We start from the raw sequence: 16,031 nt of genomic DNA, 5'->3' as shown, positions 1-16,031 counted from the left end.
GTGTGATCTGTAATCCCATGGGATCATAATCCCATGCTTATCTCACACGTTCAGTCTCATCTCTAGAAATCTGATTTACTAATTCACTATCTCTCTCTCTATAAAAGCCAAATATGCAAAGTGTCCCCTCGGGAGTTCAACCAGGAGTTCGATCGCTTGCTATGACGTGGGCCGAAGGGAGGCCCTGTCCGCACCTGGCAGCGGGAAGGCAGGCCCCGCTGGAGCCAGCAGCTGCTAGGGACTCCACCATATCCGAATGTCATGCACTGGGCCTCTGGTCTATATATATAAAAGGCTATTATGCTAGGTGTCCGTCCTACCGTCCAACCAGCTGCTGTGATGTGCATTGACCACCAGGGGGCAGTGGCAGTTCTGGGGTGACGCACCCCGAAACCAGAGAGGAGGGAGCCTGTTTCCTCGTGGGGCCACATGATTCCACCTTCAGCCGCGGGCGATGTTGTTGCTGGGGCGCTGTCGCTCCGAATCTGGTGACTGCTCGCTTGTGTTTGTGTTCCACACCCCGTACCACAGCAGCTTTGCAGAGTGCCCTCTCGCACCCTGGCACCCTCGGGGAATGTTGGAGAGTTGAATTTGGCCCCATCCCCACAGGCCAGGCCGAGGGACCCCACCTGCCGGAGGGACCCCGCTCACTCGGCCGATGCCACCCCAGGTGCCGCTGCTGAGGAGGGACCATGGAGGTTGGTTCCAGGGCGTGTCCCGCCCTGCCTGCCACCTTCTGATTAATTTCCTTTCAATGTGCACAAATCCATGCACCAGGGCACTGGTATCATATAAGCTCTCCTTACAGTTTAAATACATGCAACACAGTTCTGTTTTACTGTTTGAGTTCCCAACTCTCATTTCTATATTCGCTCTGAATCAGTTGCAGTTGATTGATTTTTTCTCATTAAAGGTTCGATTTCCCTGCTTCTTTACATGACTGTTTTTTCCTAATTACACGGGACATGTTTAGCTCAGGGTATTTGTTTTTGTCTGGAATGTAAGTGTAGCTGGGAGGCCTGCACTTCCTCTGGCTCGTCCTTCCTGCAAGCTCTGTCCCCTGTCCTCTGGGCTCCGCTCTGTCCCCTGTCCTCCGGGCTCCGCTCTGTCCCCTGTCCTCCGGGCTCCGGGCTCCGCTCTGTCCCCTGTCCTCCGGCTCCGCTCTGTCCCCTGTCCTCCGGGCTCCGATCTCCCCTGTCCTCTGGGCTCCGCTCTGTCCCCTGTCCTCCGGGCTCCGCTCTGTCCCCTGTCCTCCGGGCTCCGGGCTCCGCTCTGTCCCCTGTCCTCCGGGCTCCGGGCTCCGCTCTGTCCCCTGTCCTCCGGGCTCCGGGCTCTGCTCTGTCCCCTGTCCTCCGGGCTCCGGGCTCCGCTCTGTCCCCTGTCCTCCGGGCTCCGCTCTGTCCCCTGTCCTCCGGGCTCCGATCTCCCCTGTCCTCCGGGCTCCGGGCTCCGATCTCCCCTGTCCTCCGGGCTCCGATCTCCCCTGTCCTCCGGGCTCCGCTCTGTCCCCTGTCCTCCGGGCTCTGCTCTGTCCCCTGTCCTCCGGGCTCCGCTCTGTCCCCTGTCCTCCGGGCTCCGGGCTCCGCTCTGTCCCCTGTCCTCCGGGCTCTGGGCTCCGCTCTGTCCCCTGTCCTCCGGCTCCGCTCTGTCCCCTGTCCTCCGGGCTCCGATCTCCCCTGTCCTCTGGGCTCCGCTCTGTCCCCTGTCCTCCGGGCTCCGGGCTCCGCTCTGTCCCCTGTCCTCCGGCTCCGCTCTGTCCCCTGTCCTCCGGGCTCCGATCTCCCCTGTCCTCTGGGCTCCGCTCTGTCCCCTGTCCTCCGGGCTCCGCTCTGTCCCCTGTCCTCCGGGCTCCGGGCTCCGCTCTCTCCCCTGTCCTCCGGGCTCTGGGCTCCGCTCTGTCCCCTGTCCTCCGGGCTCCGCTCTGTCCCCTGTCCTCCGGGCTCCGATCTCCCCTGTCCTCCGGGCTCCGGGCTCCGATCTCCCCTGTCCTCCGGGCTCCGATCTCCCCTGTCCTCCGGGCTCTGCTCTGTCCCCTGTCCTCCGGGCTCCGCTCTGTCCCCTGTCCTCCGGGCTCCGGGCTCCGCTCTGTCCCCTGTCCTCCGGGCTCCGCTCTGTCCCCTGTCTTCCGGGCTCCGGGCTCCGCTCTGTCCCCTGTCCTCCGGGCTCCGCTCTGTCCCCTGTCCTCCGGGCTCCGCTCTGTCCCCTGTCCTCCGGGCTCCGGGCTCCACTCTGTCCCCTGTCCTCCGGGCTCCGCTCTGTCCCCTGTCCTCCGGGCTCTGCTCTGTCCCCTGTCCTCCGGGCTCTGCTCTGTCTCCTGTCCTCCGGGCTCCGCTCTGTTCCCGCTCAGGACACCCTCTAGCCCCCAGGGCTCTGCTCCTGAGCCCGGCCCGGTGGCAGGAGCTGGTGCAGAGTGGGCTCGTCGCCTCCTGTCCTTTCAGGGCCGCTGCCCTGCATGGTCTGATGTCCGCTGTGTTGGACCCAGTTTTCCACGCTTTGTCCTCTTCTGTGTTTGTTTCACCAGGAGAGCGCCTGGCCCGGCCCTCCCTCGGTGGAGGATCCATCCCAGGTTCCGGACTGAGCCGGGTCCAGCCAGTGCCAATGGGCCTCGAACTGCTCAGTGCCTCCCGGGCCTCTGGGCTGCTCCAGTTCCATGAAACACCCCGGAGGAAGGGGTGCTCTGGGCCCGGCCCGGGTTGTGGGGAGCCCACACCTGCTGGCAGGGAGCGTGTGTGGGGGAGCGACACAACTCGCATTAGAGTCCTTGTCAGTGTTTGGACCGATCGGTACTTGGGCCACGGGTCAAGGGTCAACGCTCGGACGATGGCGTGGTCATCGATTTGGGGGCGGAACCGGGAGCAAGGCTGAGCGTCACAGGAGCAAAGCGGGTCACAGCCACCCTGAGGATGCGGCCGCCTTTTCCCATCCAGTAACCACTGCGCTCTCCTGGGGCTCTGGACGTAAAGCCACGGTTTCCTGTCTTTGCTTTCCCCCGGTCCAGCCGTGTGCCGCTACCCCCTGGGCATGTCGGGAGGCCACATTCCGGACGAGGACATCACCGCGTCCAGCCAGTGGTCAGAGTCCACCGCGGCCAGATATGGACGGTGAGGGCGGGCCCCGGGGGGGGCAGCCTGACGGCAGACGCGGGAGGTACAGGCCAGCGAGGACCTGCGCTCAGAGACGAGCCTCCGGGGCCTGCTCTGGGAGCACCCTGCTCCCAAGGATGCCTCCCAGGAGCCCCCCACCCCCCACCCCCCACCCCCGGGAACGTGGTGCTCCGTGCTCAGGGACTGGTCTCTGCAGGAATCGGCTCCTTGTCCCAAGCCCCTCTGCTTGTTAGGGCCAGATAACTCCGGTTCTCCACCCCTCCCTCCCACCATGTCTCCCCCTGCTGGGCGGCACGCCCCTCCTGCCAGCTGCACTGCCCACACGGGAGCCTGAGCCCCTCCTCCCACCCGCGGTGACATCCAGGCAGCCATCGGGGCGGCAGGTGCCGTGACTGTGGGGAGGTGTCACGCACGGCCCTTCCACTGAGGTCCTGCCTCTGGAATCAGGCCTCCCGTGGCCTGAGGCCCAGCTCCCAGGGTGACTGTCCTCTGGCCCCGGGTGCCGGGGAGAGGGGCCTGACCCCGCGGGGCCCGGGGGTGCAGTGCCTCACGGGGAACGGCGTGTCTGCGGGTCACAGTGTGTCTGGGGGTCACGGCCCCGTCCCCCGTGTGCCGCAGGCTGGACTCGGAGGAGGGGGATGGAGCCTGGTGCCCGGAGGTCCCGGTGGAGCCGGACGACCTGAAGGAGTTCCTGCAGATCGACCTGCACTCCCTGCACTTCATCACCCTGGTGGGCACCCAGGGCCGCCACGCCGGCGGCCACGGCATCGAGTTCGCCCCCATGTACCGGCTGCACTACAGCCGGGACGGCGCGCGCTGGATCTCCTGGCGGAACCGGCACGGGAAGCAGGTGGAGGGGGCGTCGGCCCCGGGGGAGCCCGGGAGGGGGGTCCGCGGGTGTCACGGCCGCCGCACTCGCTCTGCTCTCCGCTCAGGTGCTGGACGGGAGCAGCAACCCCTACGACATCTTCCTGAAGGACGTGGAGCCGCCCATCGTGGCCAGGTTCGTCCGCTTCATCCCGGTCACCGACCACTCCATGAACGTGTGCATGCGGGTGGAGCTCTACGGCTGCGTCTGGCTCGGTAGGTCTGCGAGCGGCGGCGGTGGGCGGCCCCGGCAGCCGCCCCGGTCAGAGGAGAGAAGGGCATCGCTCACCCAGCGCTGGTCCCCTCCAGGGTGGGGGTCCCCATCACTTCAGTCGCCTGCTGCTCTGTGGACTCCGCAGCTGGGCTCCTGTGCCCAGGTCAGGCCTGGGGGCTCGGGGCTGGCCGGCTCCCGGGCTGACCATCTGTTCCCCTCCAGACGGCTTGGTGTCCTACAACGCCCCGGCCGGCCAGCAGTTTGTGCTCCCTGGAGGCGCCGTCATTTACCTGAACGACTCTGTCTACGACGGAGCTGTGGGGTCCAGGTAAACCCTGGGACACGGGGCTGTGGGGTCCAGGTAAACCCTGGGACACGGGGCTGTGGGTCCAGGTAAACCCTGGGACACGGGGCTGTGGGTACAGGTAAACCCTGGGACACGGGGCTGTGAGGTAATCCCTGGGACACGGGGCTGTGGGTCCAGGTAAACCCTGGGACACGGGGCTGTGGGGTAATCCCTGGGACATGGGGCTGTGGGTACAGGTAATCCCTGGGACACGGGGCTGTGGGTACAGGTAAACCCTGGGACACGGGGCTGTGGGTACAGGTAAACCCTGGGACACGGGGCTGTGGGGTAATCCCTGGGACACGGGGCTGTGGGTCCAGGTAAACCCTGGGACACGGGGCTGTGGGGTAAACCCTGGGACACGGGGCTGTGGGTCCAGGTAAACCCTGGGACATGGGGCTGTGGGGTAAACCCTGGGACATGGGGCTGTGGGTACAGGTAATCCCTGGGACACGGGGCTGTGGGTACAGGTAAACCCTGGGACACGGGGCTGTGGGTACAGGTAAACCCTGGGACACGGGGCTGTGGGTACAGGTAAACCCTGGGACACGGGGCTGTGGGGTAAACCCTGGGACACGGGGCTGTGGGTACAGGTAAACCCTGGGACACGGGGCTGTGGGTACAGGTAAACCCTGGGACACAGGGCTGTGGGTACAGGTAAACCCTGGGACACAGGGCTGTGGGTACAGGTAAACCCTGGGACACAGGGCTGTGGGTACAGGTAAACCCTTGGACACGGGGCTGTGGGGTAAACTCTGGGACACGGGGCTGTGGGGTAATCCCTGGGACACAGGGCTGTGGGGTAAACCCTGGGACACGGGGCTGTGGGGTAAACTCTGGGACACGGGGCTGTGGGGGTAAAGTCTGGGACACGGAGCTGTGGGTTACCGGTAAACTCTTGGAGACTTGGGTGCTCAGAATGGGAAATGGCTACTAAAAGAGAACTCTATTTTATCATGGTTTGGGATCAATAGCCAATCAATCAATCAATCAACCATCCAGTGTTTCTTCAGACTCTGTCTTGGGCACTGTGAGATAATTCAGATGATGCCAGCGGGTAGCGTACTCACCAGGCAGTGGGGCCTGGCGGGGAGACTGAGGTAACGGGATGGCTCCGGGGCCGGGGGGCAGCTGTGCTCTCCCTGGAAGCAGAACACAGGGTCTGACGCACGAAGGGCAGCCGTGCACGGCCGCAGGGAATGGGGCGCCCGTTAATAAACTGCACAGAGTGACCCCCATAACTATAGGTGCTTTAGAAGGAGAAAAGACGGGGCCAGGAGGAAAGGCTTAGGGTAGACAAGGCGGGTTTGGCTTTGAGGACGGGCTGGTCCTTGGAGCCCGGGGGCGGGGGGTGGGGTGGGAAAGTGTGCAGTGAGGACAAGGACACCAGGCCCAGGAGCGGAGCTGAGGGTGGGGTGGGGGTGGGGGATTTGAGGGCCCAGGAGCTGGAGCAGTGACGGCCTGAAGTGACTGTGAGGCTGTGTTCGGGCCTGCGGGAAGTGGGGTTGGATAAGACCTGTCCCACCTGCCCGCCCCTGTGCCACCACACCTGGCCGTTTGCCCGCCCACGTCACCACCTCAGCTCCTCCGCTCAGTATGATCGGCAAAAGTGGAGCCTGCGGAGGCAGCCCACAGCACGGGCCGGACGGGAGCTCTGAGGTTGGTGACTCAGGAACGTGAGGTCCATGCCCACGGCCCCGAGGGGAGAGCAGGCGGCTCCCTCCACCCTGACCCAGCCTCCTGCTCCGCACTTCCTTCCCGCCTGCTGGGCCTGCTCCCCGCTGCTTTATCAGCCACAGCCCGGCGATTCCCTGGCCCAGAGGAAGTGCCAGGCTTCAGTCCAGTTCGCTCACCAATCGGCCTGAGGGACAGATGCAGCCGCTGGCCCGGAGCGCACAGTAGGGCTGGGCTGCAGCAGGTACCAGCGGCCGTGCGTGGTGTGAGAGCATGTCCCCAGCGGCCTGGCGCAGAGGAGGGCCACGCCAGGAGGAGCCCAGCCACAAGGGACCCTTCGCTTTGTCCGAGGCTCATGTGATGGAAACCATGGAAGTGCCCGTGAAGGGCCGGCGAGCACCCTGGCGGGGAGGGGTGGCTAGATGGGCCCGGACGGTGGCGGAGCCAGCAGGCAGGGCATGGAAATGGCGCCGGAGGCAGAGGGGCAGCAGGTGGACAGGACCACAGCCTCCCTTTAGGGGGAGAGCAGCAGTTCGGTTCACTGAACCGCAGGCGCAAGGCAGAGGGAGGCAGATTTTATCACAATTCAGAGGAACCGGAATGCCAGGGCCAGGACGGGGTGGGGGCAGGATGAGGTTCCGGCCACATGGTGACGGGGGTGGGGGTGCCGAGGGGCATTCACGCAGGGAACGAGGCGTGGAGGCTGAGCCGTGACACGAGGAGGGGGAGCAGAGACGCCGAGGCTGAGAGGACAGAGCTCCCAGGCAGAGTCCCTCCTGGAAAGGCCCGAGCTCCCACCCGCAGGCCGTCCTCGGAGCGCCCTGTCGGGGCAGAGGGCTGCCGGCCCCGTGTCACCCATGCCCCTCACCCTGTGGGGCTCATTGTCTGTGCGTTAAGTTAAATATAAATGAGTGTTAAATGTGGCAGGTTTTTATTGTGAATTACAGTTTACTTCCAGTATGATTTCGGGTTGTTTTCAGGTGAACAGCGTAGTAAGTAGACATTCCTATCATTTACCGAGTGGCACCTCAAGAAGTCTACCCGCCCCCCCCCCCCCCCCGCGCCCCGTGCGGAGCCGCCGCACGGTCCTCGGCTCTGTGCCCTGCGCCGTGACTCCTGGGACTGCCGGCTCGCCCCCCCTGCCTCCTGCCCTCGGCTTGGTGTGGGATGGGGTGCTGGGGTGCGGGCTGGCTGCCTGGGACTCACTCCCTGAATAACTGGTTTCGCACCAGCTCAGGGACAGCACATGGGACGGGCAGGCCGCTGTCCACTCCCTGTACGTCCTCACTCGCTCTCCTGGATTCATCAGTCAATGTCTTCGATAACATTGGGTCATTATAACAAGACCTGTTAGTTCAGTGTGTAAGAATAGGTAAGGACACAAAAGAGCATAGGAAGTGATAAGATATTGTTTAAAAACTTTGCTACTGAAGGGAATCAAAACCAAATGTTTTGCAAACTGCGTCGGTGTGAAGCTTAGGCTGCTTCGATGCGGATGGACGAGCCCACGCGGTGAGGTGTGTCGGGTTTTTCATGCCCCACGCCGCCATGGTAGCCAGCTCTCAGAACCGGCGGACGGCGATTCTGAGATTCCGGGGGCGCTAACGCGGGCCTCTGTCCCCCTCTCGCCCGTGGCGGCAGCATGACCGAGGGGCTGGGCCAGCTGACGGACGGCGTGTCTGGCCTGGATGACTTCACCCAGACCCACGAGTACCACGTGTGGCCCGGCTACGACTACGTGGGCTGGAGGAACGAGAGCGTGGCCAACGGCTACATCGAGATGGTGTTTGAGTTTGACCGCATCCGGAACTTCACCACCATGAAGGTCAGCGGGCCATGGCGGGGGCTGCTGACTGGCCATGCCCGCCTGGCATCTCCTCGCTGTAAACAGGCTGCAGGCGGATGAGGTGCTGCCCCTTGCTGTGTGGTGCCAGGGTGATGCCAGCGTGTAGCCTGTGCGCCCATCGGCACGGCTGGCGGTCTCCAGGGCCCACCATGCTTGTAGGCCCACAGAAATGGTTAACTTCTTTAAATATCAGAAGAAAACAATTACCTTTGGGGCCAAAAATTACCCTCCCCTTTTAACAACACAGCTTGATTTAATATCTCGTTAAGTGGGGAGGGGCCCCCAGAGGCACAAGTGCCAGGCTGGGCAGCGACCCTGTGCAGGGAGGTGCCACCCAGAAGGCTGCCCCACCCCGGAGGCTGCCCCCCCAGGAGGCTGTCCCCCCCAGAAGGCCGCCCCACCCAGGAGGCTGTCCCACCCCGGAGGCCGCCCCCCAGGAGGTTGTCCCACCCCGGAGGCTGCCCCCACCCCCCCGGAGGGACCTCTGTTTGGTGCTTTCCCCAGGGCACGGGGCGGGGGGAAGGGGGCTTTGCATTTTGAACCACTTCCCACCCGGCGCCTCCCCAGCCCTGAGCACAGCCGTCCACAGGCAGGGTGTGCCTGGTCTCTGGCTGGCCCCGGCTCCTCCACGGCCTGTGGGCTTTGGCCCTGCACTCAGCAGGGGACGCTCAGTCACCGCAGGGCGGCCAGGTCACCACTCCAGTCGCTGGTGCCAGTGTCTGTCTCTAGGCCAAACGTTCTGCCACGCGGGTGCGGGGAGGCGCTTGAGGGCAGGAAGGGGCCTGGCAGAGCCCTGTTTGGGTCACAGCCCCGCAGGCCAGTGACCAGGGAGCAGCTGCGGGCTCCCCGTGGCCGGAGCTCGCCCTCCCCCTGCCCCCCATGGCAGCCTCGGCCTTTCTCGGGAGGGACCCGGGGGCTCTGTCCAAGGACTGGTGACCTCCGCCGCCTGAGGCCTGGCATGCAGGGGATGCGGTCTGTGTGCGGGGTGCAGGTGTGGCGGGAGAGTCACACCCCCCCCCCCCCCCAGGTGCACTGCAACAACATGTTCGAGAAGGGCGTGAAGACCTTCAGGGAGGTGCAGTGCTACTTCCGCTCGGAGGCCGGCGAGTGGGAGCCCAACGCCGTGAGCTTCCCGCTGGTGCTGGACGACGTGAACCCCAGCGCCCGCTTCGTCACCGTGCCGCTGCAGCACCGCATGGCCAGCGCCCTCAAGTGCCAGTACCACTTCGCCGACACCTGGATGATGTTCAGCGAGATCACCTTCCAGTCAGGTGGGCCGGGCCCCTGCGGGGGCGGGGCCGCCGTGGTCTCCCGGGCACGGAGGGACCCGCGGGCACAGGGACGGCCGTTGGGGAGGACATTTGCTGGCTGCAGGAGCTGAGAGGAGGACTGGAGAGCCAGGCGCGGCGTGCCGGACGCCGCTGTAGTGGGCCGTCCGCGGAGGCCCACGTCCTGTCCAAACGTCCGGAGGAAACGTTCTGAACACAGGAAGGAGCACAGCCCTCGGTCCCCGCTCCGGCCCTCACACCTGCTTGCTCTGTTCTCCCCTTTGCCACAGCATTTTAGGGTGAATCTAAGGCAATGTCTGATTTCATCCCTAAAGATGTTAGGGTGCCGCTTGGAAAATAGCACGGTCTTCACACGCACACACCACGTGACATCTAGCCGTGTCCCCGAGGCCCGCCCCCTCTTCCTGCTGTCTCGTGATGTCTCTGACTTGGCTGATGGGAGAAGGCCCTCTCGGGCTATTTCCTTTATTTTATTCCCAAATGTCTCTTTTAATCTGAAACAGCCCCTTTTAAAAACTGCGTTCTGGTTTGGCTGGTGGCTCATCCCTCAGACGCGAGGGTATGTCTAAGGCTGATTTCAATTCTGGTTCCATGTTTATTTTTGTCAATGGCTCTTAGATGGTGCTTTGAGCTTTTTTATTTTTATTATTATTATTTTTTTTTTTTGCAGAAAGGGGAGACTGTTTTATTTATTTTTATTTAAAAATATTTTTATTGATTTTAGAGAAGAAGAGAGAGGGAGAGAGAGATAGAAGCATCAGTGATGGGAGAGAATCATTGTTCTGTTGCCTCCTGCATGCCCCCTACTGGGGATTGAGCCCACAACCGGGGCATGTGCCCCTGACCAGAATTGAACCCAGGACCCTTCAGTCCACAGGCCAACATTCCATCCACTGAGCCACACCGGCCAGGGCTGATTGCTTTATCAGGGAAATTTTTGCCTGATTAACCTGCCAGAGCGTTCACCCCTCCCCCTAAAAAAATGTTTTGAAAGGACAAGCAGTAGGCTTGCATAGGTTTTTAGTCTTTTCCTGGTTTCTTTTCTGAAGGCGATTTGTGAGTAACCTGGGAGTGGTGAAACTTTCTCACGGGTCAGGAAGTCAGCAGATTTAACCTCCGGGATGTGTTCAGTGCTTTAGGTCAAACCTGGCTGGGCTGTTAGGGGCGCTCTCGGGCAGGGAGAGGGACGACACCCATGAGCCTGCACCTCCATGATGCCCGCTGCTTGAGCAGTCGGCTCCTCAGGGATGCTGACGGGTGGCCTCCGCCTCTTACATTCCTCTGCACTCACCAGCCGCCGCGTCCTCTGACCGGGCCCCTCTGCACATGTGTGCCCAGGAGGGCCGGAGCAGCCTGGTTTCCCCCTCGTCTGCTGTCAGTGGGAGCAGGTGCCCTCGCACCTTCACGGACGTCCAATGAGCTGTTTGCTTTCCGTCCTTGTCTGTTTTGGTTCATTGCGCACTTACTTCACTGCTCTTTATGAATTCAGTGTGTGAGTCACATACAGCGCCTCTGCTTTCTGATGCTCAGACCGTCCTGCGGGGAGCACCCGGCCCGGCCCCACAGCCTCGGGAACGCTCCTGTGTTGAGGAACAGGTGCCCCAAGCCCGTTCTGAGCGTTTACTGCCCCAGAGGTGCGCCGGCCACTTCCTCCGGCGATCGTGGCTGCTGTTGGAGGGAATGACATCCAGAGGTCACCGCGGGGTCAGGGCACTGTGCCAGGTCAGAGAAGCCAAAGGGCATTGAGGGACCAGCAATCAGTGGCCAGAGGAGAGAAGAGGCCGCAGGCAGTGGTGTTGCCGGACGCTGCCCGGGGACTGGGCCCATGTGTGGCCGGAGGACACGTGTGGGCGAGGAGCAGCAGGCGAGGAGGAGAGACGGGCTCAGGGCGAGCCAGACCCCCTTCCTGAGCTGGCTTTAGAGAAGAAACTAAAAGATGCATCGCCCTCAGGAGGCGCTGCTCAGAAAGCCAGGCCGTGCCCGCGTCCTGTGGGCGAGGTCCGTCTGAAGCCATGGCTGGCCGTCCACGGGAAGCGTTGGTGAAGAGCAGACGGACCGATGTCCCAACGCGCTTACGTGTGTGAACGGGGACCGCGGACTCCCGTCCACGCGCAGGGGGTGCCCGCGCTGGCACCGGTGCCGCTAATGGCAGCCTGTTCCGTGTTTGGCTCCTGGGCCTCCTGAGCTTTGGTTCCACGTCACAATAATCTCGTGTTCACCGGACCCCGAGGACCCAATTCCGGGACTTCCCGGAAGGCCAGCACGGCGCACACGTGTGAAGCGTGCAGAGGGAGAGGCGTGCGGGTGTGGATAGACATGTCTTCGGAACAGAAGGGCAGGTCCAGCTCTTGGCCACCTCGGCCAGACGCCCCAGAGGGAGCTTTAGTGCCCACCTCAGTCTGGTGAATGCCGGGTCCAGTCCTGCAGAGCGGCCTCCCAGAGAGAGCACTGGGTGCTGCCTCTGTGCCAGGACAAGGCGCCCTCACCAGTCCGGGCCAGGCCGTTGCAGGGTGAGAGCCCTTCGGGCGCACAGCTGGACTCCTGCAGGGACAGAGGCTCTTGGCAGGAGCCTGCCCGGCCCCTAACCTGGTTCCTGTGCCCTCTCTGACTTCAGGTCTTACTTCCTATGAGCTTTGTGATAATATGTAGTCACGGCTCTTCCCATCACCTTTTCCCCATCTCTTCCTTCCCTCCCTCCCTCCCTCCCTCCCTCCCTCCCTCCCTCCCTCCCTCCTTCCCTCCCTCCCTTTCTCCCTCTCTTCCTCCTTCTCTCCCTCTCTCTCCTTCTTCTCTTTCCTTCTTAGTCCTCACCCAAGGACTTTTCCCCATTAATTTTTAGAGAGGGGGCGGGGGGCGAGGAGACACACAGAGAGAAACATCAATGTGAGAGAGATACGATTGGCCAAGACTGGTTTGGCTCAATGGATAGAGCGTCGGCTTGGGGACTGAAGGGTCCCGGGTTCGATTCCTGTCAAGGGCATGTACCTTGGTTGTGGGCATATCCCCAGTGGGAGATGTGCAGGAGGCAGCTGATCGATGACTCTCTCTCATCGATGTTTCTGGCTCTCTCTCTCACTTCCTCTCTGTACAAAATCAATAAAATATATTTAAAAAAAAAAAAAAAGAGAGAGAGATGCGATTGGTTGCCTCCCACATGTGCCCTGGTTGGGGATGGAGCCTGCAATCAAGTATGTTCTCTTGGCCAGAATTGAACTGGTTACCCTTTAGGCCATGGGCTGACGCTCTAACCACTGAGCAAAACGGGCCAGGGCCACATCACTGTTTCTCATATCATGGCGCCTAGTCTATAATGACTTACACAGAAGTTTCACAAAAGTTGTGCTTACTAAATATATGAGTGGTGATATTTTTGTTTAATGTAAGCCATGATTTCATGTTTAACCCTTTAACTGCCATGCATCCAAAATGGAAACCATCCCCACACACCATGGTATTTTGAATTTAATTTAAAAAATCAATTTGCATTGAATATTATAAATATATTACTCACAATCTGGGAGCTCTTGAATATTTTCAGCTGAAAATTCTCATGAAAAAATGATTTTGAAGTTGGTCAGGGCTGCACTTAGGGAAAGCTTTTTTTATAGACACATGTGGTGTCGGGGGAAGGTCTGCCTCTTGTGTCTGCAGACGCTGATGGCGTCCGGTGGGTTAAGGAAGGTGGGTGGCAGGCCGCGGAGCTGATTTCACGCCGGGCCGGGCCGGGCTGCCGCTGGGAGACCTGCCTGCTTCCGCCCACGCGCTGACTCGCTGTCCCCGCAGATGCCGCCATGTACAACACCTCTGGGGCCCCGCCCGCCTCGCCCGGGGCGCCCACCACCTACGGTGAGTCTGCCGTCCACAACCCGGGTGAAGGGGGCTCCTGGGGCGGAGGCGGCACCTGCTGTGTGTGTGGGCGCTGGCGCGGGTGGCTCTGCGGCAGACAGCGCCCCCACGGGCGGGCCCCGCGCCCACCCCTCCCTGCCCGCATGTGCTCGCCCAGGCGGAGGCGGCCTGCTTCCAGCGGCTTCGTGAGAGCTGGGGAAACGGGAGCAGAAGCAGGGGGAGGCCCCGGGGTCTCCATGGACGGGTGGGATGCTGAGAGCCGCACTGGTCTCTCTAATCGGAGATAAATGTGCAGACGTGTGTCCGTCGGTCCGGACACTCACTGGCCACAGGAGCCAGCCGCCTGGGAATGTGTGGCCCTGGAGCTGTCACATCTCAGAGAGCACAGGCCGGGACCCTGCCCCGGTTCTCATGCGGGGTAACCAGGGGCCGTGGACCCGGCTGTGCTGATATGGGAACAGCATTGGGGATAGTCGGAAAGCTGTCCGTGACCCAGTCTGACACGGGGGGAGGAGCGAGAGGACTGAGTAGCAGGTCGAGAAGAAGCAGGTGCTGAGGTGGCACCGGAGGGATTACCTGAGGCCCCTGGCCCTGGCCCAGCCCCTCCTCTTCCTCGTCCCGCGCGATGACAGCGTTCTCCGTCTCTTCCTGGGTGCAGATCCCATGCTGAAAGTCGACGACAGCAACACCCGGATCCTGATTGGCTGCCTGGTGGCCATCATCTTCATCCTCCTGGCCGTCATCGTCACCATCCTGTGGAGGCAGTTCTGGCAGAAGATGCTGGAGAAGGTGAGGCGGCGCCAGGCCGAGGCTGCCCAGCACCCAAGGGCCAACTGTGAGAGTTTGTACCTGTGAGGAGCCCGCCCAGGCCCCGGGAGGGAGCCAGGAAAGGACGGGCCAGGCCCACGCTCTCGCTGTCAGAGTGGAGACTGGGACCTCCCAGAGGACTCCTCCCCATTGTTAGGTCTCAGTCAGCTTCGCCGTGGAGATGCCTGTTCCTGGGGAGAGGGGGCTGCAGGCATGTGCGTTAAAAATCATTAACAGGAGGCCCAGCCAGCGTGGCTCAGTGGGTGAGCATCGACCAGGATCATGGTTTGATTCCCGGTCAGGCACAGGCCTGGGTTGCAGGCTCCATCCCCAGTGTGGGGCCTGCAGGAGCAGCTGCTGAATGATTCTCTCTCATCATTGATGTTTCTCTCTCTCTCTCTCCCTTTCTTTCTGAAATCAATAAAAAATACACATACGCTTATTTATTTTAAAACATTAGCAGGAGCCTAGCTGGTGTGGCTCAGTGGCTGAGCATTGACCCATATACTAGGTCACAGTTGGATTCCCTGTCAGGGCTCATGTCAGGTTGTGGATGTGCAGGAATCAGCTGATCAATGTTTCTCTTCCATCGATGTTTCTATTTCTCTCTCCATCCCACTTCCTCTCTCTCTTAAAACACAATTTAAAAAAACTAACAAGTGATTCTGATGGACAACTCTTATCTACCTAAAATCTCTGCCAATGCTGCTCCTCTTTGCTGTTTACTTTTTGGTGTGTGTGTGTGTGTGTGTGTGTGTGTGTGTAAAATAACCAGCCTCACTAATATCCAAGCCACGTTCTCACAGTTCTATTCCTATTTCTTTGCTCGCGTAGTTACAGTTGTCCATCCCTTTGGCCCTTCCTCAGAGTTTTTTATCCGGGCCGAATTATCTGAGTAATTGTTACTACATTTGTCTAACACTGTACCGTCTACCAGCACTTCCACGTGACCCTCCCTGAGGGATGGCGAGTTGGGCAGAGTGTGCCTGACGGCCTTTCTCATGACAATACGTGACATGCTCTCCATCACACGACTCACACGTGGTCTCTGTGTTCTTTCAATCTTGAAATATGTTATTTCTTCCCAAACGTGCTCAACTCACACAGGTGCACTAGCTATGACTCGCTTGGTTGCTTGGGCAGAGGCCAGTTTTCTGGACACGACTGTTCAATGTCTCAGGCTCCTCCGAGGAGTAACGGTTCCTACCTTTGGCCGTGGATGTCCTCCTGGGCCGGGAGCTCCCGTGGACGTGGGCTGTGGGGCTGGCACTGCCTGTGAGGGGCGGGGCGGGGCGGGGCGGGGAGGCAGAGCCTGGGAGATGCCCGGAGACCGTGCCCACGGGGAGGGGCGGGGAGGCAGAGCCTGGGCAGCCCCTGGAGACCAGTGCCCACGGGGAGGGGGGGCAGGAGAGGCCGGGAGGCTGGACGGCATCGCAGGGCTCCAGACTGAGCTGCCCAGTCAGCGTCTGGGATGACCGAGGTTGGCGCTGGGCTTTCGGCCGCAGCATTTCACAGCGGCGAGGCTGTGCTTCCCTGCGGCTCAGGCCTCCATCGGCCGTCTGAGAGTACTTTCCCTGAGGCAAAGCCCTCACCACAGACAGCGACTGAGACGGACAGGAGGCACCTGCCGCAAGCGTGATGCCTGGCATTTGTCTGCCATCCAGGCGGGGGGTGGCCGGGGGGCGGGCAGAAGTGGAGGTGCTGGTCTGTGGACTGAGGTTGCGGGCAGTAGAGCTGCCATGTCCTGATGGCACAGCAGGTTGGGACCAGGGGCGGCTCTTTGCTCCCCATGCCAGAGCCAGCTCTCTGAGAGCCAGGCTTTCCCCCTCCCCTGGGCCTCGCTTTCAAAACCACTGGTGTGCTGGCTCCGCTTGGGTTTGGGGATTTTACTGCCACGGGGACCGGCAGGCTGGGGACGGGGCAGGTGTCTGAGTGTCTCACGACACCACAGTGTGAGGTGAGGGCCCAGCAGCCATAGAGTCAGACTTTCTGAAGGAGCAGCCGTCACGTTAGGCAGGACGCCAGCAGGAGCTGCTGT

General features: G+C 61.5%; 1 protein-coding gene across 2 annotated transcripts in view; it reads left to right on the top strand.

Moving 5' to 3' along the window:
• DDR2 (discoidin domain receptor tyrosine kinase 2) overlaps positions 1-16,031 on the top strand; it is an 80,228-nt gene that overhangs the window by 53,481 nt on the left and 10,716 nt on the right. For both annotated transcript variants that reach the window (XM_084865581.1, XM_084865580.1), the window contains exons 3-10: positions 2,999-3,101; positions 3,723-3,954; positions 4,040-4,187; positions 4,408-4,513; positions 7,847-8,030; positions 9,079-9,322; positions 13,124-13,186; positions 13,845-13,975. In XM_084865581.1, coding sequence (XP_084721707.1) covers positions 2,999-3,101; positions 3,723-3,954; positions 4,040-4,187; positions 4,408-4,513; positions 7,847-8,030; positions 9,079-9,322; positions 13,124-13,186; positions 13,845-13,975 — 1,211 coding nt within the window. The remainder of the gene's footprint in view (positions 1-2,998; positions 3,102-3,722; positions 3,955-4,039; positions 4,188-4,407; positions 4,514-7,846; positions 8,031-9,078; positions 9,323-13,123; positions 13,187-13,844; positions 13,976-16,031) is intronic.

This window comes from Pipistrellus hanaki (genome assembly GCF_964339955.1).
Source record: "Pipistrellus hanaki genome assembly, chromosome: 18".
NCBI lineage: Eukaryota > Metazoa > Chordata > Mammalia > Chiroptera > Vespertilionidae > Pipistrellus > Pipistrellus hanaki.
This window is presented reverse-complemented; position numbering and strand designations above follow the sequence as displayed.